The sequence below is a fragment of the Ursus maritimus genome, unplaced genomic scaffold (genome assembly GCF_017311325.1).
Source record: "Ursus maritimus isolate PB19 unplaced genomic scaffold, ASM1731132v1 scaffold_21, whole genome shotgun sequence".
Classification (NCBI taxonomy): Eukaryota; Metazoa; Chordata; class Mammalia; order Carnivora; family Ursidae; genus Ursus; species Ursus maritimus.
In genome coordinates, this window is record NW_024424564.1 from 46,803,978 (window position 1) to 46,831,585 (window position 27,608).

Below are 27,608 nucleotides of genomic sequence, written 5' to 3' on the forward strand. Positions count from 1 at the left end.
CACTAAAGAGCTACCCTTCCTCGTAAAGCCTCTGTTTGAAGAAGGAAGAAAAATTCAGAGGTTTGCCATCCTCTTCCTTCTTAACGTGGCGGTCTCATAGCGCTAGGCTTCCTAACGACTTCCGGCTTCCCGGCGGACACGAGGGGGGGCTGAACTTCCGGCCTCACGACGCAGGCGCCGGCCGCACTTTTCGTTCTCTCCGGCGGTGTTCGTGAGTCCGCAGACATGTCTTATCCCGCTGACGATTACGAGTCCGAGGTAAGACGGCCCTGCGCATGTACTGCGCTCCGCGACTGAGGCAGGGTTCTTTGGATGCTGGGCCTGGGGGTGAGACTGCGTCCGGCCCCCCTCGGGGAGCCTCCACCGGCCGCGTCCAGCTGCGGTCTGCCTTCCGGCGTGCGTGGCCCTCGCTGTTCCCACTGGTTGCGGCTCCTCACCACCCGCCCACTTCTCATGTCCGGTCTCCTCCTCCTCCGGTTTTCCGAGATCGAAGACGGAGGCTGGTTATGGGGTTGTTTCTGTAACTTAGCTCCTGTGGCCTTGGCTCACTCTTGTCAAACCCCGTTGGTTCCCACAGCCTCTTGTGCTTTGCTTTACCTTACTGCACCCGTAACGTTCTGTTGTCTGCTTATTCTCTCTTCTCTCAAGAGCATGTGAGTTTCTCAAAGGCAGGGACTGTGTTTTATGCTCTTTTGTATCCTTAGTACCTTGCTTGGCACGTAGGTCCTCGAACGAGCATTTTGGATTCACTAATTGGTGACCGTTCTACCTCTCTCTCGTTAATAGGCTGCTTATGATCCCTATGCTTACCCAGGCGACTATGATATGCACACAGGTGAGACTACGGGCTTGTCTGGTTAGCTGGGTACTTCTAGGGTTTGGCACCTTTTTGAATGTCTGGGAACAGCTCTGACGGGCATCTGTGAAACACTGCGTCTCCATGGTCCAGGTTTGGAGTCAGTTGTTAGTTCCCAGAAGGAGGGTGGTATAGAGCCTAATAAATCAGGCCTTTTTCATGGTTCATCTCAAAGTCTCAGAAGGGAAGGCTTACTATCCTGGCTGTGGTTTCCTTGTTAAACTGCTCGCTGAAGAAGAAAATTTTGTTGTGAAAAATTAGTGATTCAAACCAAGCCCAAATGAAATCTTTTTGGAAGGTTTTGAGGTTTCCTGAAATGTTATAGTGAGTTGGCTTGACTTAACGTTTTGTACATGCCATGCATTGTTACAGGTACTATGTACGAAGTGTTTTGTTTAGTCCTTACGACAGCTCTGTGCAGTACCTAAATTAATGTTGTCTCCCATTTTCTCAGATGAGAAAACTGAGCAGAGAAGTTTAGTTACTTGCATTGTTGTATAGATAGAAAATAGCAGTCATTCATTCAAGAAATATTAAGTGCCGGGACGCCTGGGTGGCTCAGTTGGTTAACTGAGCGTCCAACTCTTTTTTTTTTTAAAGATTTTATTTATTTATTTGACAGAGATTGACAGCCAGTGAGAGAGGGAACACAAGCAGGGGAAGTGAGAGAGGAAGAAGCTGGCTCCCAGCCGAGGAGCCTGATGCGGGGCTGGATCCCAGAACGCCGGGATCATGCCCTGAGCCAAAGGCAGACGCTTAACGACTGAGCCACCCACTGAGCGTCCAACTCTTGATCTCAGCTCAGGTCTTGATCTCAAGGTCTTGAGTTCAAGCCCTCTGTTGGGCTCTACACTGGGCATGGAGCCTACTTTAAAAAAATATCTATCTATCTATCTATATACACACACACACACATATTTAAGATATATGTGTATAAGTTGCCTCCTACTTACTTCCCCTTCCCACAGTCTTCCTCTCCTCTCTTCAAACACACATATAACAGTTCTAGGTGCTGAGGGTCTACGTGAGTACAAGACAAGGTTCTTGCCCTCCTAGGATTCAGGTTCTAGTGGAGGAAACAGATAATCAAATATATAATTGTAAATAGTGGTAAATGTTCTAAAGAAACAGTGTGATGGGATTGAGAGTGAGTTGAGGACAAATATATCTCTGAATGTTTAGAAGGGAATTGTACCTGATTTTATAGACTTGAGTTTTCTTTGGGGGATGGTCTTGCCCTTTTGTTTTGTAACATATGTGGGTTTGAAAACACTTGATAAAGTATTTATTATATTCAACCTCTAGGAGATCCAAAGCAGGATCTGGCTTATGAACGTCAGTATGAACAGCAGACCTATCAGGTGATCCCCGAAGTGATCAAGAACTTCATCCAATATTTCCACAAAACTGTCTCAGATTTGATTGACCAGAAGGTGTATGAGCTGCAGGCCAGTCGTGTGTCCAGTGATGTCATTGATCAGAAGGTATATGAGATCCAGGACATCTATGAGAACAGGTACAGAGTGCTCACTGAAATGATCCTCTTTCTGGTTGGGACTGGTTTACTGATACAGTCCCTGAGAAGGGGGGCTGTTTCCATATCTCTGTAGAGAGAGTGCCCAAGGGATTTCTCTGAGTCCTTGTGGGGAGACATGTTATTTTGTTGGACTGAATTCCCAGAGCTCGTATAGGGCTTAAAATAATAACATTAGTATCAGTAATCATAGCAGCAATTAGTATGTCTGACCAGTGTAGATCAGGCAGTGTTCAGAATGCTTTTCCCGTATTTACTCATTACTCTTCACAGTAACCCCATGAAGCAGGTATTGTTTTCTTTATCTTACAGATGAGGGAAACAAAGCACAGAATAGTTAAGTCATATAGCTATTCGAGTGCACGTGTTGAGTTTTGAACCTGCATAGTCTGACATCAGAGCCTAATTTTTTTAAAGATTTTATTTGAGAGAGAGAGAGAACACGTGCAGGTGTGAGAGAAGGAGCAGGGGAAGGGCAGAGGGAGAAGCAGACTCCTGGCTGAGCAGGAACCACCCCTGCCCCCCCCCCCCGCCCCGGACATGGGGATGTGGGGCTTGATCTGGGGACTCCAGGATCATGACCTGAGCCGAAGGCAGACACTTAACCCGACTGGGCCACCCAGGTGCCCCCAGAGCCTAATTTTTAAGTTACTGTACAACTTAATGCATAACAGGGTGAGCCAAGGTATGAGGGGTTGCTTCTGTTTTGAGGGGATTGCCCTTGTGTAATTGGCATTAGAGATGAGACAGGTCAGTTAGGGTTGAGATAGTCAGGAAAGACTTCACCAAGGATATAGAATTTAAACAATTCCTGGGAAGGGTGCCTGGCTGGCTCAGTTGGAAGAGCACGTGACTCTTGATCTTAGGGTTGTGAGTTTGGGCTCCACGTTGGGTGTGGAGATTACTTAAAAATAAATATAATAATAATTAGTTAATTTCTGGGAGGGTGCATGGACAAAATGAATAGCCAAAGGCTTTTTGGAGTAATGAATAGAATTAATCCCTGAACTGTTTTTTCCTTCATTTCCAGGTCTTTCTAGTAGATCAGTGCTGTCCCATGGAAACAATAATACTAGCCACGTGTATAATTTAAATTTTTTCATCAGCTATGTTTAAAAAATGTAAAAAGAGGGGGTGCCTGGCTGTCTCAGTCGGTGGAGTGTGTGACTCTTGATCTCAGGGTTGTGAGTTTGGAGCCCCACATTGGGTGTAGAGATTACTTAGAAATAAAATCTTAAAAAACTGAAAAAGGTGAAATTAATTTTAATAATTTATTTCAACATCTAAAATATTACCACACATAATCAGTATTAAACTGTTAATGAGTTACTTTACTTTTTTTGTATTACGTCTTCTAAACCCTATCTTTTATATTTATACCACATTTCAGTTCATGTATATTGGAAATACCTGATTACTATTTAGATTTCATAGCATTTGCAATAGAAACAGCAGATTCACATACCCAAGTAATTCTAAATGTACTTGAAAGTTTTCCAGTAACTAAGTATTGGGGTTTTTTGTTTAAAATTAACTAAAATTTGAAATTCGGTTCTTTAGTCACAGTAATCACATGTGGCAAACGGTTACTGTATTGGACAGTACGGGCAGATATAGACGTCGTTGGTGCCAAGCATGTGGTAAATCTTTCTGTAGGAGAAAATGTGGTGAGAAGAGTAGTTGGTGCCTCGGAAAATACATTGTTATTGAGATGTTTTCTGTTTTGTTATGTGCCTTGAAGTGGGGGCTTGAGCATGTTTCTGTGCTGAACTGAAAGATCTGGAGAAGGGGGGAGTGGGGCTTAAGGAGAGGGGGGGAAAGTTGAAGTCGCTCCTGAGGGGATCAGGGCCGAGAGGCATCTTGGGCAGCAGTGTTTGGGTTGGATGCCGTGGGTCTGTTGTGGCATCAGACTGCAGCAAACAGACTGATTGGCTTCCAAGTTGGGATGGGGAGTGGAGGCACAGTGCTCCGGGAAAGTAGGGAAAGTATTGCTCAGGGAGACAGGTGGGAGTGTCTAAAAAGTAGTTACCAGATCAGGGAACAGCAGGCTGTTACGTATGAAGAGGTCATGATACAGAGGCAGGAAATGATCCTGAAGAGCATCGTGGTTGCCTAACTTTAAAAAGGAGTGTTCACTGTATTAAGAGAGGTTGAGGGCGCCTGGGTGGCTCAGTTGGTTAAGCAACTGCCTTTGGCTCAAGTCATGATCCTGGAGTTCCGAGACTGAATCCCGCATCGGGCTCCCTGCTCAGCGGGGTGTCTGCTTCCCCCTCTGACCCTCCCCCCCAACGTGCACGCACACTCTCTCTTTCTCTCTCTCTCAAATAAATAAAATCTTAACAAAAAAAGAAGTTGAGGTGCAGAGTTAGGTTGAGTAAAGTTGTAGACTTGGAGGGCTCTGGCCCTGACTTTGTTTCTATGACATCTTCCTGTTTGTGAGCCTGGGTCTTTACCCGTAAAATGTGTGGGTTACCTCTTTGGTCCTTCCTGTTTTGGAGTTCTAGAATTTTTCTGCTTGGTTTTCAGCTGGACCAAGTTGACTGAAAGATTCTTCAAGAATACACCTTGGCCTGAGGCAGAAGCCATTGCTCCACAGGTTGGCAACGGTAGGTATGAGTTCTTGGTGTTCTGTATGCTGGGTGGGATTCTGTGACTGAGGGGGCAGGAAGAAGCTCAGGATAGTCTGTGTTTATCTTGTGCACTGTTTTGTTTCCCCAGGGCTTGGTACATAGTAGACCCTTAGTAAGGAACTTGTTGCGTGAGGGCGGAATAAGCGAAGAGGGGACAGAGACCTGTCACACATGGTGAAGCTGAAATTGAGATCTTTGTCCTTACTTGTTTCCGTTTCCCTCAATGATTTTGGCGTCATGACCGTCACTTGGGAATCGGCTGTCTGGCTTCCTCTCACCTTTCACTTCATGGTGGTGTTTGTTATATATGGTGTAAGGTAGGAAGATCCAGCGTAATGCTTTTGCATGTACCTACCTAGTTGTCCCAGCACCAGTTTTTGAAAGACTGTTCTTTTTACACTGAATTGTCTTGGCACCTTTGTTGAAATTGGTTATCACGTAAATGTAAGGATTTATGTCTGGCCTCTCCGTTGAATTCATTGAGATATATGTCTGTCCTGATGCTTGTGCCACACTGTCTGGATCATTGTAGCTTTGTGATAAGTTTTGAAACCGGGAAGTGCTAAGTCCTCCAACTGTGTTCTTCTTTTTCAAAATTGTTGTTGGTTTTTCTGAGTCTTGGATTTCCATATGAAGTTTAGGATCAATTGGTCAGTTTCCGCAAAGAAGTTAGTTGGGATTTTGATAGGGATTGTGTTGAATCTGAAGATAAATTAGAATATTGCCATCATATTAAGCCCTCTAATTTATGGACATGGGATGTCTTTCCATGTATTTAGGTCTTTAATTTCAATGACATTTTGTAGTTTTCAGTGTACAAGTCTTGTACTTCTTTGATAATAGCTAGCATTTTTTGAACACTTTATTTTTAGTGTTACTGGTACACAAGTTTAGAACTCACTTTGTAGGAGGTGTTATTTTCTGTGTTGCTTAGACCTTGTGCTCTGTTTAGTATGTTGTCTATAAAGAATGTAAAATTGTGTGTGTTAACAGTAGGAATCTCATAATATAGTTGGCCCTTGAACAGCATGGTTTTGAACTGGGTGAGTCCATTTACACATGGATTTTTTTCAATACAATACTGTGAATCTATTTTCTCCTCCTTATGATGTTCTTAACATTTTCTCCTTTCCAACTTACATACTATATACAACGATAATACGGTATATAATATGTATACTGTACAAAATACGTGTTGACTGTTTGTTATTGGTAAGGGTGCTAGTCAGCAGTAGGCTGTTAAAAGTTAACGGTTGAATATTTGGGGACTCAAAAGTTATATGTGGGTTTTTGACTGCGCAGGGGGTGCCTGTGCCCCTAACCCCCACATTGTTCAAGGGTCAACTGTGTATGACTTTAAATAGGTAAGTAATCACAGGGCTTAGTAATATAAAAGGAGATTTGGTGTAAAAACCCTTCTCCAGCTTCCCTCCTCAAGTCTTCAGTTTCTCTAGAGCCATCTAGTGTTAACACTTTCTTTTTTATCCTTCCCGTGATAGTCTGTGCATACGTAAGCAAATCGGAATAACTTGTTTGTTTCTTTTATAGATAGACCAAATGCCATTTTCTTCCCTTTTTAAAGTTTATTATGTTTTTGGAGAGTATTTTGCACCTCCAGGATTCCCAAGACCACCCCCAGGTTTGATGATTTGTTAGGAGGACTCCCAGGACTCAGGGTATAGCTGTATCCACAGTTTAAGAGCAAAGTCAGCAAAGGGAAAGGGCACACAGTGGAATCCAAAGCAAACCAGATGCATATTATCAACAGTCCTTTCCTGTGGAGTCACATGGGATGTGCTTAATTGCTCGAGCAAAGAATTGTGATGTGTGAAAAGTTGTCCGTCACAGAAACCTGTAACACATTCAGTGTCCAAGGATTTTATTGGGTGCTGGTCATGTGGGCACACCCTCTGCCTAGCATATATCAAAATTCTAGACTCCCAGAAGGAAGGCAGTAGTTCAGCATAAACCATAGTGTTGCACACTATAGGCTCAGCAGATCGCCCTTATTGGGGTCCTGGGGACCCTCCTGAAATCCAGGTTCCCAGATGCCAGCCAAGGACCACCTTTACTAGCTAAAGGATATAAGTCTCCGGCCTGCTTTGTTAATCTTTTTCTGTATAGCATCAGTACCAAAGACCTTTTTTCCCCCCTTCTTTGTTTTTAGTGGTTGTATCATATCAATAGAATAAATTATTTAGAGTAGAATTTCTAAGTTGAAAATACCCGTATATTTGCAGTTTTGGTAATGTGATTTTGCCTTTTTTGGAGCTAATACAATTTTTTATGTGTCAGTTTGTTAAGCGACTGGATGGCAAAAATCTCTGAATGGTGAAGGGGAATGAGGGTGAATGAGATTAAGATGAGGTTGAAAGATGAAACGAGAGACGAATTTTCTTGTTGCGTGTATTCTTGGGGTGTGTTAGAATTCAGATGTCATTTTGTGTCTTAAATCACGTTTATCCCTCTATTCCCTTCAAAGGGCTAAAACTTCCTGAAGATCCCATTTGTTTTGTGGATTACTGAAGCAGCTCTTTGCCTTCTCTTTCAGATGCCGTCTTCCTGATTTTGTACAAAGAGTTATACTACAGGCACATATATGCCAAAGTCAGTGTGAGTATCTGTTGTTGGCTCGATGCCATTTCTGCCTTTGGAACACAGTCATCAGTTTCTATCGGTTCAGTGTCCAAGGGTGGTTGGCATGTGTTCTGAGTGTTAAGAAATGACAGAGGGAATGATTGAATCCAACAAGCTGGGTGTCTGTCCCAGACAAACTGTAGCATGGCATAGCTTGTCTGGCCTTGTCAATTTCTCCATCCTTACTCATCGCATTGATTGGGTTGCAGGATGCCATCCTAATGGTGTGTTCTCAGACACCTTCTGTTGCTTCAGCTTGTGATGCCCTTGCTTTTTACCTTTAGTGCGTGACTACGAGCTTTCTGCTCTCTGAAACACACGTGAAACTGTCACTATGTGCCAGGCGTAATGCTAGGCACTTGGTATCTGTACTCTAATCCTCACAGTAGTCCCTCAATGCAGGCAAACTGAGGTGCAAAGAGGTTGCTTTTTCTCAAATTCATGCAATGAGTAGGTGCCAAAACTCCTTGAACCCAGGCCTGGCTTATTGTGACGCCAGTGTTCTTTCCACTGTACTCTCCCAGCTTTGGGCACTTGTTTGATTCTTCTCTCATTTCTGAATTTTAGAATGCCCCAAGTCTCTTAAATAACTATCTGTACTATTTATATACACCGTTACTGAAAATGTCTATCTTTCGCCCCTGTCTCTCTAAAACTATACTTGTATATCCAGCTGCCTATTCCACATCTCTGCTCGGCTGTCTGATAGTCATCTCAAATTTGGGTGTTTTGTTTTGTTCTAAGATTTTATTTTGGGGGGCACCTGGATGGCTCAGCCATTGAGCATCTGCCTTCGGCTCAGGTCATGATCCCAGGGTCCTGAGATCGTGCCCCACATCAGGCTCCCTGCTTGGCGGGAAGCCTGCTTCTCCCTCTCCCAATCCCCTTGCTTGTGTTCCCTCTCTTGCTGTCTCTCTCTGTCAAATAAATAAATAAAATCTTAAAAAAAAAAGAAAAGATTTTATTTTGGGGCACTTGGGTAGCTCATTCGGTGAAGAATCTGCCTTTGGCTCAGGTCATGGTCCTGGGGACCTGGGATTGAGCCCCATGTCGGACTCCCTGCTCATCAGGGAGTCTGCTTCTCCCTCTCCTTGTGCTTTCTCACTCGCATGCACTCTCTCAAATAAATAAAATCTTTAAAAAAAAAGATTTTATTTATTTGAGAGAGAGAGAATGAGCAGGGAGAGGGGCAGAGGGACAAGCAGACTCCCCAGTGAGCAGGGAGCCTGACGTAGGGCTCGATCCCAGGTTCCAGAGATCATGACCTGAGCCGAAGGCAGATGCTTAACTGACTGAGCCACCCAGGCACCTCATCTCAAGTTTAACGTACCCCAAATTGAAGTCTTATTTTCCTTCTAAGCCTGGTCTTCTTGTGTCAACCAACTCAATAAATAATACCGCCATTCACCCAAGTGATTTAGAATGAAAACCTTGGTGGTGGTTTTGACTTTTCTCTCACTTGACTTCCAACCTTGTAGCAAATCCTGTTGAGCTCTGTCTTCAGCGCACGTCTTGAAACCACCCACTTCTCACCTCCATCGCTGCTACTGGTTCAAGATGTTGTATCATCTCTTGCCTGAACTGTGTAGCTGCTTACCTTGTATCAGTTTCCACTCTTCCACTTGCGTTTATTCTCAGCCTGGTAACCTGCATGATCCCTTTGAAACATATGACTTCTTATCATCACACTTAGAATAAAATCCCAGGTCTTAGTCATAGTCCTGCTTTATCTGGCCCCTGACTCCCTTGCCAGTCTCATTTCCTATGACTTTCGTTCCTTTCTGGGGCTCCTGACCATGCTCTGGCGTTTCAGAGCACACATCACTAACTGACACTGTAGTATTTGTTTACTTGGTTTTTGTTTGCTGTCTGCACTAGAGGATAAAACTCCACCAGGGCATGGACTTCATCTTGCCACTGCTATAATCTGGTGCCTAATGCTTGTTGGTGACAGGTTAATTGTTGGAGCTTGTATGTGCACATGTAAATGAAGGAACCTGGCACCATGATCTCTCCTTAGAGTATTTGCACCTTCTCACAGTCAACTCTCATCTCTTTGAAGACCACTTGACCTGGCTAGAGTGCCTACCTTGCCACAGGAGCCACTGTCAGCGGTAGCTGAAGGAGTTCCTGTTGTCAAAGAAATGCAGGGGTCCATGTTTTTCTGGCATCCCAGTGAGATCTCTGACTACCTTATCTGATAGGAAATACAGGTTCCCTCCTACCATTGCTGTTCTAGCTCGGGTACTTAGTAGGCTAGGTTGAGAATCTGGCTAGCCTGCATAACATCGCATCTTTGGGAAGACCATGGCATCAGAACCCATAGTACAGTTGGTTTTACCACCTCTAATCTTTCCTTTGGTTTGTAATGAAGATTCAGCAAAAGTTTGACTCTGTAACCTCTTTGTTAGGTACCAAAGTACTTTCATAATGTATGACCCGTTTTAAATCTGGTGGGGGAGGAGTTCATTGAAAGAGCGTTTATTATATTGGGCACTTTACGTAGTTTCATGCTACAGAGAGCTTGAATACTTTAGAAGTTCACAGTTAGTAAGCACTGGGGCTAAAACTCCAGGGCCTTGTTCTTTCTACCTCATCACAGATTGTATCATGTTGTTCCCCAGCTTAGAAATCTTCGGTGGTTCTCAGTTGTCAGCAACATGAAGTCTAGATTGGGGGGTCAACAGCCTTCAGTGTAAAGGGCCAGATAGTTTTTTCGCTTTGAGGCCATAATGGTCTCTATTGAATCTGTTCAGCTCTGCCTTTGTAGCAGCCGTAGACGATGAATGTACATGGCCAAATTACAGTTGAGCTTTTATTTACAAAAAACAGGTGATGGTGGGCTTGCTGATCTCTCTGGCCTACATCCCTGTTTGGCACCGAAAGACCTCTACGTTCCCAGCCTCCTACGTTCCTGCGCTGTCCAGTCCAGCGTAGCCTAGTGTAGCATTATCTGCTCTTCCTCACCATCCTTCAAGCACCACGATTTTACTTCTTTGGTTTTGTTAGTACTTCTGTTTTTCTGCTTCACCAGATCTGCATGCTTGTTCTCGAACGGTCAGTTGAGTTTGTTGCCATAAAGCCTAATCATAGTGGTTTGATATTCAGTGCCCTTTTGAACTGCTCTAGTACTTACTCTCTTCCCTCCGACTTGAGTGCTCTTTGCACACTAAGAAGGCGAGGTAGGCATTGGTTCTCACGTGTGTGCAGCTGTCAGGGCAGACATGAGTAAAACACGTTTAAATTAAACATCTGTCTTGATGTCTCTGTTCTCTTTGCAGGGGGGGCCTTCCTTGGAGCAGAGGTTTGAGTCCTACTACAACTACTGCAATCTCTTCAACTACATTCTTAGTGAGTTTGACATTTGGCCAAGGGTGTGAGGCTACAGTGAGGCCTCGTGCTAGCCTCCAGCTCTTTTTAGCAGGATTTTAATATGGGAGCAGGAAGGAGGAATGTCCTGTGATTCATAGTTCTTTTAAGAGAAAAATTACAAAATGCGTTCTGTAGACTCGCTGAGCGAGCATAGTCACTGCTTTGCGTCTGACTTTTCTGTGATCTCCTGTACAGATGCTGATGGTCCTGCTCCCCTTGAACTCCCCAACCAGTGGCTCTGGGATATCATTGATGAGTTCATCTATCAGGTATCTGGCCGGCCTTGGTCTAATAACTAGTCCAACAAAGGAACAGCTGTTACTATTGTTTGCGTTGTTAAAAACATGCTTGGGATAAAAATGTCCCATCACTGTGGGAAATATCCCACGGTGGTGGTCTTTGATAACATGGTTTTCTGAAGAGTCAGGATATGAGAGCCCTGGATATGAACTTGGAAGTCAGCAGAGTTGAGCTGGCTTTCATTAAGCCCTTACCTGATCTTGAGAGTTGATCTGGTTGGAAAAATAAAGGTGTCACCAGCTTTGGAGTCAGTTCTTCTGTTCTATAGTCTATACTTCTGAGGAATAAATCTGACGGATGCCTGGGTTCTCACGCAGTTGAGCAGCCAGTTCTCGATTTTGGCTCAGTCATTATCTCGGGGTCCTGTGATAGAGCCCTGTGTCTGCTCCATGCTCAGAGGGGAGTCTGCTCCCTCCCTCTCCCCTCTTGTGTGCACTTGGGCTCGCTCGCTGGCTCTCAAAGCTTAAAAAAAAAAAACAAAAAACACACAGTAATTGAATTTGGAAAAATACTTGTTTTCCATGAGTTTTATGGGGATAGTATAACTCTCACTGGGTATTTCAGGAGAAATGAGTTTCTTAATAAAGCTGTTACTTGAGCTGCACAGACCAAAGAGACAAAGTGCTGGCAAATGGCGATTGGTGTGCTGAGAAAGCCCTTCGAGGGCCCTTTGGGAGAGAGGCTTCCTGCTCAAGGTGAGGCTTTGGTGCTTTTGTGCAGAGAAGGCCACAACCCACACTGGCCTCGTTTGCCTTTTCTGTCTCCTTGGCGTGTGTCAGCCCTTTCTGTGGCATAATTTTAGAAGGTTGGCGGTCCTGTCGACTCCCAGCAAGTCAGAGGAGGATCATCTGTGCTAAGGTTCTTCATCCTTCTCAAGACCATCGTAATCCCTTGGGCTTAGCTGGTGTTCTCTTCTTAAGGGACTTAGAGTGCTCTCACTTTAACAACGACTGGCCCTCAAGAGCCAGGTGTGACTCTTCCCGGCCAGATAGATGTCACAAAGGGTAAGTGGCTTTCCCCCCCGCCACTCTGCTTTCATTTATTTTTATCAGTGCAGGTAATACGTGAATGTGTCATTACTGTTTACAAACTTTGTTTTTATCAAACTGCAGATAACGTTCATTTTTGTCTTTATAGAGATAGCATGTGTGCACACCCACAAGCTAGGGAGAAAGGCAGAGGGAGAATCAGACTCCCCACTGAGCAGGGAGCCTGACATGGGGCTGGATCCCAGGACCCTGGGATTATGACCTGAGCCAAAGGCAGACTGAGGCCCAACCGACTGAGCCACCCAGGCGTCCCCAAACTCCTTCCTTGCCTTTGCGGAGTTACCGGTTATTGTCTGGAAAGATAAGCATTACATTCATGCTTCTCAGGCATTTATATAAATGTGTATGTATAAAATACACCATTTAAAAATGGCATAATACTGTATTGTGTAATTTGCTGTGATATGGAACACTTAACATGTCCACGTAGAGATGGCTTTTATTCTTTTCTGCCATGTACACGATAGGGATACCACCCTTTTTGTGATGAACATTTGGGTGTTCAGTTTCCAGTACTATAAACAGTGAGTCCATGAATATCCTTGTATGTGTTACACGTAGGTCTGTGTCTAGAGATCACCAGAAGTAGAATTGTTGGCTCAAGAATTTTTGCTTTTTAAGTTTTTTTGTTTGTTTTTGAGAGTGAAAGTGAGAATGCGCCTGTGGGAGGACGGTGGCAGCGGCAGAGAGAGAGAATCCCAAGCAGGCTCCCCACCCAGCACAGAACGGACATGGGGCTTGATCTCACAATGCTGAGGTTGTGACCTGAGCTAAAATCAGGAGTCCAATGTTTAACTGACTGAGCCACCCAGACATCTGCTTTTTAAATTTTTAAAAATCAGCTTTATAGAGTCAAAATTTGCATACAGTGAAATACTGATTTTAAGTGTACTGTTGATGAGATTTAACAAATGTGTACACCACCACAGTCAAGATCCAGAACATTTCAATCACTGGATTTTAATAAGTAATAATATCTTGTCCTCTCCAAGGGCTGTATTAAATTATACTGCTATCAGCAGCATTGGAGAGTTTTTCTCTGCTAAGGATGTTATTGGCCTAATTTTTGTCTGTTTGATGGGAAAGAAATGGTGTTCTCATTTTAATTTGCCTTTCTCTGATATGAAGAGATAAGGTATTTTCCCTGTTAATTGACTAATCTTGGTTTTCTTTGAAGTGATCCTCAGTATCCTTTGTCCATTTTTCTATTGGATTATCTTATTCTTACTGAATTATGAGAATTCCTTCTGTATTCTGAATACTCTTCTGTTTATTATAAATCTGGAAACTTTTTCTGCATTCTTAAAGGAAGCTGCAAATTGGAGTTAAAGAGTGTTCTTGGGTCATGTCATCTAGGACCTAGGTTCTAGGTCACTGATTTCCAAATCTGGTGTGCACCAGAGTCGACCGAGGAGCTTTTAAAAACTGGTTGAGTGGGTCGTTCTCTTGTGCTGTTCTCTGGATGACTGATGGAGCCAGCCCATTGCTGGACCCAAATAGAACCACTGCCTTAAGAAATACCTGTGGTGTGGGCCCTAGATGTGCCTTTCACTGGGTGACGCTCTGTGGTTGGTACTGAGGTGACTCTTGCTGGGTTCTTGTCCCTGGGGAATGGATGGTGAGCTCCAGTAGACAAGACTCACACATACAGACACCTGCCCTGTCTCCGCCATGTTGTCATCCGTAATCCTGACTCGGGCATGGCACAGCCTAAGAGAATAAGATCTGTTACAAGCCACCTGGTTCTGACAGCCAGATTGACTGCATTGTGAAGCCCAGAGACATTAAGTGACTCTAGACTGTGTTTGACTCCAAATGGAATGTTTTTTTCACCACCTGCCTTTCATTTTAGAGATTTGTACTTAGCTGTGGAAGAAGTGACATACTCAGTAATGAACCAAATTCAGTTTAATCAAAGACGCCTTTGCAAAAACAAGTAGTGTACAGAACAGTTTAGCATGAGACGCAGTGCCGCCCCCCCTCCCTGGGGAGCCCCGGTGCCGTCCCCCCACTTCAGCGTCACTCCTGCCTCTCTCTCTTCTTCCCCAACAGTTTCAGTCATTCAGTCAGTACCGCTGCAAGACTGCCAAGAAGTCAGAGGAGGAGATCGACTTCCTTCGCTCCAATCCCAAAATCTGGAATGTTCACAGTGTCCTCAATGTCCTTCACTCCCTGGTAGACAAGTCCAACATTAACCGGCAGTTGGAGGTGTACACGAGCGGAGGTGAGCTCTGCTTGCCGTCTGTTCCAGGGGAAGAGAGGCCACGGGAGTGTGGGGGAGTCACCGTGGCTTCGGTCGTGGGCTGCTCCTCTTTGGCGTTGGGTGTGAACAGCAGCCAAGTGCTGATGCTGAGGGCTGTCGAGCTTAGCCGTCTGTCTGCCGGCGCTCACGAGGTCTGCTTTGCACATGCTTGTGCTGTGTTTCCAGGGCCTTTGTGTAGGTAAGTGTTTCTCACACCTTTTGGTGTCGAGACCGCTTTACAGTCTTTAAAGACCGAGAATCACAGAGTTATCTATATAAATTTCTTCTCCCTGTGAGAAGAGTGCCATTTCTGCAGATCTCCTTTGTGCCTGGCATAGTAAGAGCTGGATTCTCCTCTGCTTCTGCCTTCAGTCTGTTGCAGTTATAATATGTGGTTTGGGTTGAACTGTATGAGGGAGACCTGGCCTCACCCAGACGTGGGTTGGGAAAGGTAGGAGTATCTTAACAGCCTTTTCAGGTAGTTCCGATGTTCTTTGCTACTACATCCAGACTTGACAGTGGGGGTTTCATACTGGTGAGTTGCAGTGAGGAATTCGAAACCTTAGCAATGAACTTCTACTTGGTCACGTTAAGGCGTATTGATTCTATCCTGCGGCTTGAATGGATCTTTTTATCCCTGCACAGTTTTGTAAAATATTGGTTCATTGAGTTACAAAGATTTTCTGAATGTTGATGTATTTTATTATACAACCTAAAAAAGCCACTTTTGTCATCAGCCTCATCAGATCAGTCTTTATTTGGAAGCTGTTGGGCTCATGGTGGTGGTTACACGTTTTTAAAACTAGAATTTTCTTAAAAGCTCACATTGTCGTTGGCAGTGAGCACTGTCCGTTGTTTTTATTGGAGTGTAACAGGCTCACCTCCTAAATACCCAAATCTAAGTGACCGTAATTTGTGTTTCAGTCATTCAAGTAAAAATGGTGTTTTGTGGGGCGCCTGGGTGGCACAGCGGTTAAGCGCCTGCCTTCGGCTCAGGGCGTGATCCCGGCGTTATGGGATCGAGCCCCACATCAGGCTCTTCAGCTATGAGCCTGCTTCTTCCTCTCCCGCTCCCCCTGCTTGTGTTCCCTCTCTCGCTGGCTGTCTCTATCTCTGTCAAATAAATAAATAAAATCTTTAAAAAAAAAAAATGGTGTTTTGTGAGGGGCGCCTGGGTGGCTCAGTTGTTAAGCATCTGCCTTCAGCTGAGGGCTTGATCCCAGTGTTCTGGGATCGAGCCCCACATCAGGCTCCTCTGCTAGGTGCCTGTTTCTTCCTCTCTCACTCTCCCTGCTTGTGTTCCCTCTCTCTGGCTGTCTCTCTATCAAATAAATAAATAAAATCTTAAAACAAAACAAAACAAAAAAAATGGTGTTTTGTGAAAAAGTGGTTGGTCCTTTTACCACGTGTGGTGGGAAAGAATACAGTAATTACTGATACAGTTTGCTGCCACTTCCTGGTTTATGCTAAGTTGTCAGTTTTACCCACTGTTGTTTTTGCACCATCAGTGCAAATGGCATTTCAGTGAGAAAGACAAATAGCATCTTAGTGTTATTAGTAAAGTAGCTTTAACCTCATGAACTTCCTGAAAGCAGTGACCTTGATGAGAAACTGCTCCTCATAAAAGGGGCCATCTCAATAATCTCAGCTGTCTTGGAACCAAAACAAACAAACAAATAAACAACCCCTGCCACCTCCACACCTCCCCCCTGCCCTCCCCCAACTCCTCTTGGTAAATTTAAGATTAGTGTAAGGCCAAGGACACCTGGCCGGTCAGTCCGTAATAGAGTATGTGACTCTTGGTCTTGGGGTCGTGAGTTCGAGCCTTACGTTGGGTGTAGATTACCTTTAAAAAAAAAAAAGATGAAGGTCAGGCATGCTACTTCTGGGTATTCCTTTGAAGGGAGTTAATTCCCTATTGCAGGAAGCTTTAGAGGCCAGTTATAGGTGAAGAGTCGACTGAGTGACATTCAAGGCTTAGGCTTTTCTTCCTCTACCTGCCCTTCCTGAAATGGTCACAGTGTTTGTTTCTCTTAGGTGACCCCGAGAGTGTGGCTGGCGAGTATGGACGGCACTCCCTTTACAAGATGCTTGGGTATTTCAGCCTCGTGGGGCTTCTGCGTCTGCATTCCCTGTTGGGGGATTACTACCAGGCCATCAAGGTGCTGGAGAATATCGAACTGAATAAGAAGGTGATCACCTGTTTCCCCCTGCCCCCCTACCCAGAGCCAGAGTCTGCTTTCAGAGAAACTGATCTATAAGGACAAATTTCGGGGATCAAAAAGAGGATTCTTCCCCAGGCCAGTTGAAAATGAGATGTGGGGGAAGCACTGTAGTGAATATCTGCACGTAGACAAGGTGCTTTCTCTTTGTTGCTTAGTAACACTTGAAGTGTTCAGCAGTCTGATTTTATTTTCAAAACAATGATAATGGCAGATTTTTGCTCTTCAGATTTCACTAGTTAAGGAATTAGTAAGAGACTTAGTTCTAAGATGGTATAGATGATGATGATTAGCTGTGGTGGTTTTTTTAGCCACAGAAAAATTGGCACTTTTTTGTCGTGTGTGTTTGTGTGTGTTCGTCTTGCAGTCTTGTTTATCTGTTACTTTATCGTGTTTATCTGGAAAAGCAAGGAGTAGAAAGTGAGGAAGAATATACAACTGAGGTGTGGAGGGATTTAGAGCTGAAAGAAATGTTAGGGTCACCTGATCCGGTCCCTGTTTGTTACATCTAACAATATGGAGTTACACGTCCTGTAACCTAATCGGTAAACGGTACGGTCTGCACTCAGAGCCTTGAACTCCGGAGCCAGGGCTTCCCCTGGGTAGTTCAGGGCTTCTACAAGAGGCTTCCACCTCAGCTGACACTGGGCCATGCCAGCTTCCAGACTCTGTCCGGGGTGAGTTGGGTTTGGGACTCATGGATGCTTCTGCCTCCCTCCACAGAGCATGTATTCTCGGGTGCCTGAGTGCCAGGTCACCACATACTACTACGTGGGTTTCGCATATTTGATGATGCGTCGCTACCAGGATGCCATCCGGGTCTTTGCCAACATCCTCCTGTACATCCAGAGGACCAAGAGCATGTTCCAGAGGACCACATACAAGTATGAGATGGTAAGGACGCCCCGGACCGTCTTGGTCCCTTGGCACCTATGCCGAGAGTTTTTGGTAAATGCTATCCAGAATTTTGTTTTTCACATATCTTTTCAGTAGCATGATTTTTTAATGACTGGTCTACTCTTAAGGTCTTTTGTTGTGCCTGTTATTTCAGATCATTAACTCGTGGACGATAAGGACAGTACCTTTTTTACTTTTGTCCCCCAGCAATGCCTGCATTTATTCAGCAACAGTTTGCTGAGTGTTCGCTGGGCTGTGGGTATTTAAAAATGAGTTGGTTGTAGTACCACCCTCAAGCCGTTTGCCATGGAGGAGGGAGGGCCCAAGACTTGCACAGAATTGGGAGGTTTCTAGGCAGAGCAAAGGTGTTGAGACTTGGAAGTATGGTGATACAGCAGCACAATGAACAATTTCGTTGGAGGGCCGTAGAGTAGTCAGATTGGGGTGTTAGGTTCTGGAGTAATGTTCACTACCCAGCTGAAATATTTAATCTTTATAGGCATTACAGTGCCATTAAAATTTCTGGGTGACTCAGTCATCACCGTTGTGGGAGGATTGATCTGCTGCTGAAGTATGGGGTGGACCAGGGAGAGTGAGAGGGAGGTCCCAGTGAGAATCCAGGAGCCAGCCAAGGAGGCCCCGGAAGTGGGCTGGAAGTTCAGTAGAGCTAGAGGCGGATTGGGAGAGACTTCAGGAAAGTTAACTGACCGGTGCAAGACCAGGGACAAATCAGGGGTCTGTGCAGCGTGGACGTGGGAGGGTGGTGGGGCCACGTTGGCAGTGAGGACCTCAGTCCATCTCATTCGACTCTGCACCTATTTGTCTTGCACCCCCAGATTAACAAGCAGAATGAGCAGATGCACGCGCTGCTGGCCATCGCCCTCACCATGTACCCCATGCGAATCGACGAGAGCATTCACCTGCAGCTGCGGGAGAAGTACGGGGACAAGATGCTTCGCATGCAGAAGGGTGACCCGCAGGTCTATGAGGAACTGTTCAGCTACTCGTGCCCCAAATTCCTGTCACCTGTGGTGCCCAACTACGACAATGTGCACCCCAACTACCACAAGGAGCCCTTCCTGCAGCAGCTGAAGGTGTTCTCCGATGAAGTGCAGCAGCAGGCCCAGCTCTCCACCATCCGCAGCTTCCTCAAGCTCTACACCACCATGCCTGTGGCCAAGCTGGCCGGCTTCCTGGACCTCACAGAGCAGGAGTTCCGGATCCAGCTCCTTGTCTTTAAGCACAAGATGAAGAACCTGGTGTGGACCAGTGGCATCTCCGCCCTCGATGGCGAATTTCAGTCGGCCTCTGAGGTTGACTTCTACATCGATAAGGTATGGCTGCCTCCTGGCCTAGGTCTCTGGCGCCCTCTCTTTTCATCCATTCAGCAGTCAGTGCTTACTAAGTGCCCATTGTTCTGAGCATTTGGGACTTAGTGAACAAAATCAAAAAGGTTTCTGCCCTCACACTGATTCTAATGTAAAAAATAGACAGTAGGCATTATAACGAACCAGACCATGTAGTAAGTGTCAATGCAAAATGAATAAAACCCTTTTTAAAAATTTGAAAGAAGAGGGCACCTGGGTGGCTCAGTCAGTTAAGCATCTGCCTTAGGTTCGGGTCATGAGCCCAGGGTCCTGGGATCAAACCCCACATTGGGCTCCCTGCTCAACGGGGAGTCTACTTCTCTGTCTCCCTCTGTCCTTCCTCCCCACTCGTGTTCACTCTCTTTCTCTCTCAAATAAATAAATAGAATCTTTTAAAAAGTAAATTTTTTTTTAAAGAAAGATAAGATCGCTGCTGGGGATACACAGTCTTCACAAAGAGAGTGCTCCAGGGAAGGAGTGGTTGGTGCGAGAGTTATATATGGTTTGTTTTTGTTTTTGTTCTTTTTTACATAGAGTTACAAGTCGTGATGAAAGACTTTCTAGAAAGGCTGTAAGACTGGAATCTTATGGGAATCAGCGATTTTTTTTCTTATCTTTATGTTTGGAATGCTCCTTTCTGGTTGTTTTTGTTTGTTCATTTGAACGAAGCAGATGTACAGTGTGTACTTGGGGCAGGAATAGAGCCCATGTTTTGAGGTTTTGCCAAGTCATTTTGACCTTGGGTAAATGTTTTACCAGCAGTGGGGCTTACAAACATGAAAAGTTGAAAGTTTCCTTTATTTTATCATAGGTTAGAAATTGCCAAGTGCTATGCAGTTAAGGGTAGTGGTGGAAGGTGGAGGTTGCCGTATTCCATAAGGTGCTCAGGGTAGCCTTTGTTGAGGAAGTGAAATTGCAGCTAAGACTTGAAGGAGGTGAGGAAATTAGCCAAACACATAGCTGAGGGAGCAGTGTTCCAAGTTGCAAGAGCAGTAAGGGCAAAGGCCCTGGGGTGGGAGCAAGCCCAGTATGTTTGAGGGACAGCTTCAGTGTGGCTGCAGTGACCTGAGAGAGGAGGCTGTGGCAGAGAAGATCAGAGAAGAAAGTAGGAGGGTGCGGTGTAGACTGTTGGAAGTAGTTTAGCAAGTGGGAGCATTGTCCTGACTTGGCCCACCCTAGATGAGTGCTGCCTGGTTTTGAACTTCATGTAATGGACTGACACCGCATGTGCTCTTTTTGTGTGTTTGACTGCTTTTGCTCAGTGTTAGATTTGAGAGCACCGCCGTCCAGCGTTGCCAGCAGTAGTATGTTGGTGATTATTGTTCCACCATCGTCCAGCTGCTGCTGCTGCTGCAGGAGTCAGCTGCCATGTTCCCACTCTAATGCGGATGGACATTTGAGTGGTTTTGGTTATTACAGAGGGTGTACATGGTTTTAGAGAGTGGCTGTCAGTGGTCCATCGAAGTTTTTTTTTTTTTTTTTTTTTTAAGATTTTATTTATTTGACAGAGACAACAGCCAGCGAGAGAGGGGACACAAGCAGAGGGAGTGGGAGAGGAAGCAGCAGGCTCCCAGCAGAGCAGGGAGCCTGATGCGGGGCTCGATCTCAGAACGCCAGGAGCACGCCCTGGGCCGAAGGCAGACGCTTAACATCTGAGCCACCCAGGCGCCCCCATTGAAGTGTTTTTTAAGTGATTTATTTATATCTGCTTGTGAGTGCAGAGTTATTTCTGGAAGGAGGCACAAGCAACATCCTAGGCTCCTCTCAGGAGAAGAGGTAGGTTGAGGGGCAGTGTTAGTTTTCACTGTTGAATTTTAAGTTCAAGTTAACATTTTAATGTCCTAATGAGGTTTTTAAAAGAACTAAGTTCTGTTTTGTTTTCCTAGGTGAGTGTTTTCAGACTTAAAATACTCTAGACTCTTTGAATTGTTCTTTCCATGAAGTAACACCCTCCCCTCTTTGTGAACCCATGTGCGTACACTCTTAAGTAAAGAAGACGTTCAAAGGACGCCTGGGTGGCCCAGTGGGTTAAGTGCCTGCCTTCAGCTCAAGTCATGATCCCAGGGTCCTGGGATTGGGTCCCCCTTGCTCAGCAAGGAGCCTGCTTCTCCCTCTGCCTGCCTCTCCCCGTGCTTGTGTGTGTGCGTGCTCTCTCTCTGACAAATAAATAAATAAAATCTTTAAAAAAATTCTGGAAAAAAAAATGATGTTCTGCTCAGACATATGTGGAACCCTGATATGAACTTAACAACAGTCTGCTAAAATGAGTAGACTGGTGTCTTTCATCTCTTCTAGAATATTCTTAGTTAATAGCTCTTATTGTGTCTGCTCTGTTTCCTTCTGGAGTTCTTACTTGATGTATGTTCGACTTCATTCTGTCTTCCATGTATCTCTCTCTCTTTTTTTTTTTTTTAAAGAATTTATTTATTTATTAGACAGCCAGCGAGAGAGGGAACACAAGCAGGGGGAGTGGGAGAGGAAGAAGCAGGCTCCCAGTGGAGCAGGGAGCCCTATGCGGGGCTCGATCCCAGGACCCTGGGATCACGCCCTGAGCCAAAGGCAGGCGCTTAACCACTGAGCCACCCAGGCGCCCCTGTCTTCCATGTCTCTTAAACCCTTTTTCCTTCTTCTTTTCTCTCTGTTCTAGATAATTTTCTTTGAGTATTCTTTGTGAATCTGTTCAGCTCTGTTTTTGCTTTCTCTAATTTTTAAAAAATTCATGGTGAATTGTTTCCTTAATGTGCTTGGGTTTTTGTTTTTTTCCCTACATATAATTCATTGTCCTTGAAAAACTGTTGGCATTTTTTGAAGCGTAGGGTGAATATTCATTCTTCTAGAAGGGATTTGCTTTTGCCTCTTCAAGGTGCCTGGGAAGATTATTGGTCTGGGACCACCATAGACTGAAAGCCTTGGGTCCCCTGGACCAACCAGGAAACAAGCCCAGGCTACAGACTGTCAGGAGATTCACCTTGTATTTATAATGTCCCAGGAATGGGTCTCTTTCCTCTTTTATGTTCCTCCCCCAGCTCGGTGAGTGTTGCTTGGTGTCGAGTGGGATGGCTCCCCAGTCCTGGTCTGCCTTTAGCTGAAGGGTGTAGCCCTGTACGGACCCAGCAGTGTGCAGAGGGCCTTCTATAAGACTGGCCCTGGCCTTGATTTGTCCCTCTGCATAAGTCTTCTGGGATCGATGAGCAAATGCCCTCATCGCAGAGTGGGCTTCTGTGTTTTGCTTAGAATGGTTTATTTTCTCTTAAGTAGCTCTTTATTCTCTTGTCAGCTCTTTGATGCTATGAGGAGATTTTAAAAAATTATTTATTCTGTATTTTTAGTTGCTTTGAGAAAGTGTTGGTCTAAACATACTTTTTTCCTTTTTTTGCAGTTTTTTTAAAGCTATAACTTGTATAACATAAACTTCACCATTTTAAAGGCTATAATTCTGTGGTTATTAATATATTCACAATGTCACACAGCCTTTTCCACTAATTCCACAATGTTTCTAACATCCCTAAGAGAAACTCCCTACTCATAAGCAGTCATTCCCAAGTTCCCTTGTCCCCTAATCCCTGGCAAAGCAGTAATCTGCTTTCTGTCTCTGTGGATTTGTCTATTTTTGATTTGATTTGATTTGCTGTGATAAAATATGTGGCCTTTTCGTGTTTGACTTCTTTCATTGAGCACGTTTTCATGTCTCATCTAGGTTGTGGTGCATGTCAGTACTTTATGCCTTGTTACGGCTAGAAAATACTCCACTGTCTGGATACTTTGTTTATTCATTCATTAGTTGATGGACAGTTGAGTTGTTTTTACCTTTTGACTATTGTGGGTGACGCTGCTATGAATTTTTGTGTGCAAGTTTTTGTGTGAAAATATTCTCTTGGGTGTATACCTACTTGGGAATTGCTGGGTCAGTTTGGATAGTTTGTTTTGAAAGCTCATCTTGCTAAACCAAACCCTCTCATTTAGAGTTTATGGCGTTTGGAAGACTTGATGTTTGGCAGAACTTAGAGATCTCTGACATGAACAGTCTCACCAAAAATAGAAACATGTCAATAGGGAAGTTTCCCAGTGTTGTTTTAGTCATGCTTTTAAAAATCAAAACTGTTCCTTGTGGTATCACATCAACTATCTAAAGTCCTTTTTGAGTTTATTCTCAGTGCCTGACCTAAGTTCTTCTGCTGTATCGGTAACCGACTCCATCCCCCCGTCCTCACTTTGTGAGCCAGCTGAACTAGTCCCAATTATCTGGATGGTCTTTAACAAAACACTTCTCCTGGGATCCCTGGCGGGCGCAGTTGGTAGAACACGCAGTTCTTTATCTCAGGGTTGTGAGTTCAAGCTCCACCTTGAGTGTAAAGCTTTACTTCAAAGTAAATAAATAAAACACTTTTCCCAAGAATTAACAGTTTGGGTATTACAAATAGCATTTTTTATGAGGTTGTATTCGCATTATATTAATTAAATTGTAACATAATTAAATAATAATATAATTTAAAGTCCCTGCGTGAAAAAGTGTTTTTTCCTTAAGATTTTATTTATTCGAGAGAGAGAGAGAGAGAGCAGGAGCAGGGGCAGAGGGAGAGGGAGAAGCAGGCTCCCCGCTGAGGAGGGAGCCCGAGGACGTAGGGCTTGATCCCAGGACCCTGGGATCATGACTTGAGCTGAAGGCAGATGCTTAACTGAGCCACACAGGCATCCTGTGAAAAAGCGTTTGATTGCATGTTTTTGGGTTTTTTTTTTTCCTCTTACTGGTTCACGTTTGTCTTTGGCAAAATACTGCTTTTTGGGTTTTTGTTGTTGTTGTTGTTGTTATTGTTTTGGTAAAGATTTTATTTTTATGTAACTCATGACCCTGAGATCAAGAGTTGCATGCTCTGCTGACTGAACCAGCAGGTGTCCCTGCTATCTGTCTTTCTGGCTCTTCTGTTTCATCCTTGACTTGAAAAAATCATGTCAAAGAGATTCAAAAGTTTTTGGGTTTTAACCCAGATTACGCAGAAATTTACAAGTAAAGTGGTGTTCAACCACATTCGAGCTAAAAAACAAAATTTAGAATCTGGACTCACTTGCAACCTTACACTCCTAAACAATGTATGAGAATAAAATGCTGTCTTAAATGTTTTTATTGCTGAAAGATTCGTGTTCGTTAAAAAAGACTTGAAAATAAAAATAGGGGCGCCTGGGAGGCTCAGCTGGTTAAGCACCTGCCTTTGGCTCAGGTCATGATCTCCAGGTCCTGGGCTCAAGCCCTGCGTCGGGCTCCCTGCTCAGGCGGGGAGTCTGCTTGTCCCTCTCCCTCCCTCTCTTTCTCTCTCTCTCAAATAAATAAAATCTTAAAAAAAAAAAAAGAACGAAAGAAAAATAAATGAATTAACAAAATAAAATCAAGCATCTGGAAAGAAAGAGCTGCTGTCAACTGGTACTGCTCTTCCATAGGGTTTTTCCCCTTTGCTTTTGAAAAGCACTGTAGGGGTTTATGAAGCACTTAGCAGCTTGGTAACTGGTAAGTCCGTAAGTGGCTCTGCCTCACCACTCGGCTCTGACTCTGCTTTGCTTTTCCCGCAGGACATGATCCACATTGCAGACACCAAGGTCGCCAGGCGCTATGGGGATTTCTTCATCCGGCAGATTCACAAATTTGAGGAGGTGAGAAGTCAGGGAGTGCTGTGTAGGTTGGAGACAGAGGTTAGGAACTAGTGGGGAGTTTTGAGATTTTTCTTTTTCATTTCAAGAAAGCCCCGAGTTGGCCCTTTAAAAAGTTTCTGAGTGAGACTGGCTGGCTGCTTGGGGTTTGGGGAGCAGGGCTGGGCCTGTAGCAGTTGCTGTGTCAGCCTTCTCCAGAGCATCTCTTTCCAAGATCTCTCTCTGCGGGTGGCCAGCGCTCCTCTCCCTCCCTGGTATTTCCTAATATGGGCGGATTCACTGCCTGCTCTTACCCATCCCTCCCCGTTTGGCAGTTATGCTCTGCCTTAGACAGGTCTGGCCAGTTCTTGCAGGCAGAGGACAGGAAGCTGTGTTTTGACAGACTTGGTGCATTTCACGTCTTTCCCTAGGAGAAGTCTTGTGGGTCAGGCCAAACACTACGGGGGCGTAGGGTGTGTGCATACGGGTCTCTCTGTGGCCGTGGCTGGAGCCACTTGGTCCTGGTGTTTTGAGTTCTCCAGCAGAGGTCACTGCTATGCTCTCGTCCATGCCACGAGGCTCCTGCAGGAATAATACAGCCCTGGCAGTTTAGCCTGTCTGAGCCCCGTGTCTTATAAAATGGGTAGAGCAGAGAGAGAGAGGGAGTGTGTGTGTGTGTGTGTGTGTGTGTGTGTGTGACGTGTGACGGGCAGGTAGAAGAACAGTCTGCCTGACTTGTGCAGGGCCATAGACGTGTCAGGAGTGGAGCACCTAACTGGGGCTTTATGCCCACAAAGTGGACACCTGTGCCTGCATCAGAGACACCCCTCCCTGACTTCAGAGGGGCGGCCCAGGGCTCTGTCCTGGTGATGGTACAGACTGGAGGAAAAGGGTTGGTGAAGTCTCCGTATTTCACTTTACTTTTCTTTTTCTTCTAGCTCAATCGAACCCTGAAGAAGATGGGACAGAGACCCTGAGTACAATTCACACTCTTGCTAGGAACTTACTTTGAGGTCTTTGTGGGTGGGGCGTATTTTTGTCACCGTGAAGTCTTTACCTAGATCCGCCATCAACCATTCAGCTGAGTTGAAGTTTATTTGAATTAAGGACTGAAGTGTTTTCAATAGGTCTCAGTAAAAGATTTTCTTTGGAGCCAGATTTGTCATCTCATCATTGTTGGGGGGAATCTGTGGTTGAGGGCGACAGTATGTGATTTCCTGTGACACTTTTCTCCTGTTGCACCAGTCGTTGGTGTTTCAGTTGAATTTGCAGTTTGCAGGACATTCTCACACTCAGTATCTTATTTGTACCTCACAAGACTCCTGGGAGCCTTAAGTGACCTGCCACGATTTCCATGCATGTTAGCGGAGGTGCTTTTCTTAGGCAGAAACCTGAATGCCTCCTGCGCCATGAACCGTGCTAAGAGGAAACCCGGTACGCTGCCGACGCCTCACGGCCCGGGCTTAGCAGTCATATCCCCACTTCGCTGATGAGGAAACGCCGTCAGGTTGTAAAGTGACTGCTCGAGGTCCTATAGTTTGTTTTAAAGATTTTATTGATTTATTTGTCAGAACAAGAGAGAGAGACAGAGGGAGATAGTTCTAAAAAAGCCAAGACTCGGCTCCCAGTGACTACTTTTTTCTGCCGTCTTCTGCTGCCCACGTCTTCGTGCCTCACGCTGCAAACCGTGACTTAGGTTGCGTGCAGCCTCTCCCACCCTTAGTGAGTTTGATACAGCGCTTGTCAGCACCTTCACGGCCAGTCACAACTGAGCTGTGGGCCTTTCACTCTCTGCCGCTCCTTCCTCAAACGCCCAGAGGGGCTCTGCCACCTTGGGGACTTCCCTGGGGAGAGCCACCTCAAAACCTAGCAGCCCCCACTATTTACTGTCAGAGCCAATTTCTAATCTAACAAAGCACAAGACGCTACAGGTCTGTGATTGTTGAAAACTTCACTGAAGCTAGTTGCCTCGGGCATCTCACCGGACCTACTCAGCCATGTTCACATGTTCTTGTCGCCACAGAAACTCTGCATTCGGGCGTAAATCTGCAGGGAGGTCTGCATAACGTGTATGCATTCTCTCGTTTATTCTGGAGCCAGGTAGACTTGGTATCCTGATTTTATTGATGAGGAAATTGAGGCTTGGGGTAATCACATAGCTTGTCCAAGATCAAGGTAATAGGTACTGAGTAACAGGTCTTCTGTTTCCCCAACCTACTTTTACTGTAGAAAGTCCTAGCCTAAGACTGGCAGGAAGAGACGAAGCAGCGATAGATGGCCCGTAAAAATCTGCATGATCTGTAAGCCCTAAAGCGAAGGCATATTTCCTCTAACTTGGCAGGATAGGACAGGCGAGGCTGCTGTCTGTGTCCTGGAGACAGGGTTGCTAGGAATTTTCGGGCTAGACCTTGTGCTCACCTGGTGTGTGGTTGGTTCTGTTTGAGTCTTCGGATTATGAGTGAGCTTAAGAATGTGGAAGCATCCACTGACACGTGGCTTTGAGTCTGAGTTGTGTCACTGATATGCCACTTAGCCCTGCTGGGCTGGTAGCCTTGTCTGAAAATGAAGGTGCCTGCCCAGGTTGTGAGGTGGGGTGGGTATGGAAGTCTTGTTGCCCACTGATGTGCAGTGCCCTTGAGGGGTCTTACTGCCTGCCCCCGGCAGAGCTCGGCCTGCTGCAGGTGCTGTCATGGGGACTTGGATGGTAGGCATTTGCTGGAGCTGAATGGCTGTCCCTACCACCCTGAGGTGGGCGCCAGTATGGCTCTCAGCGGAAGCCCCTCCTTGTAAGTCAAGGGTAAGAGTTAGCATTTTGATGGGTGTCGTTTGGGCAGAGACCTGAAGGGGGTGAGGAGGCAACCGTTGAGCTACCTGGGGAAGTGT

At 45.2% G+C, this 27,608-nt stretch overlaps 1 protein-coding gene across 2 annotated transcripts; it reads left to right on the forward strand.

The window, feature by feature from the left end:
* On the forward strand, nt 1–25,877 carry EIF3L (eukaryotic translation initiation factor 3 subunit L). Of its 2 annotated transcripts, XM_008705570.2 has the most exons (13): nt 1–258; nt 787–835; nt 2,162–2,372; nt 4,917–4,996; nt 7,572–7,633; nt 10,939–11,008; nt 11,225–11,298; nt 14,431–14,602; nt 16,658–16,812; nt 17,566–17,736; nt 18,576–19,073; nt 24,669–24,749; nt 25,664–25,877. In XM_008705570.2, exons 1-13 carry the CDS (start codon nt 226–228, stop codon nt 25,700–25,702), a joined length of 1,695 nt encoding a protein of 564 aa, XP_008703792.1. In that variant the 5' UTR covers nt 1–225; the 3' UTR covers nt 25,703–25,877. The 2 variants fall into 2 exon arrangements, with proteins under 2 accessions (XP_008703792.1, XP_040493441.1); XM_040637507.1 differs by lacking the exons at nt 1–258; nt 787–835; nt 4,917–4,996 and having other exon boundaries at nt 2,294–2,372.
* Nucleotides 25,878–27,608: the final 1,731 nt, after the last annotated feature.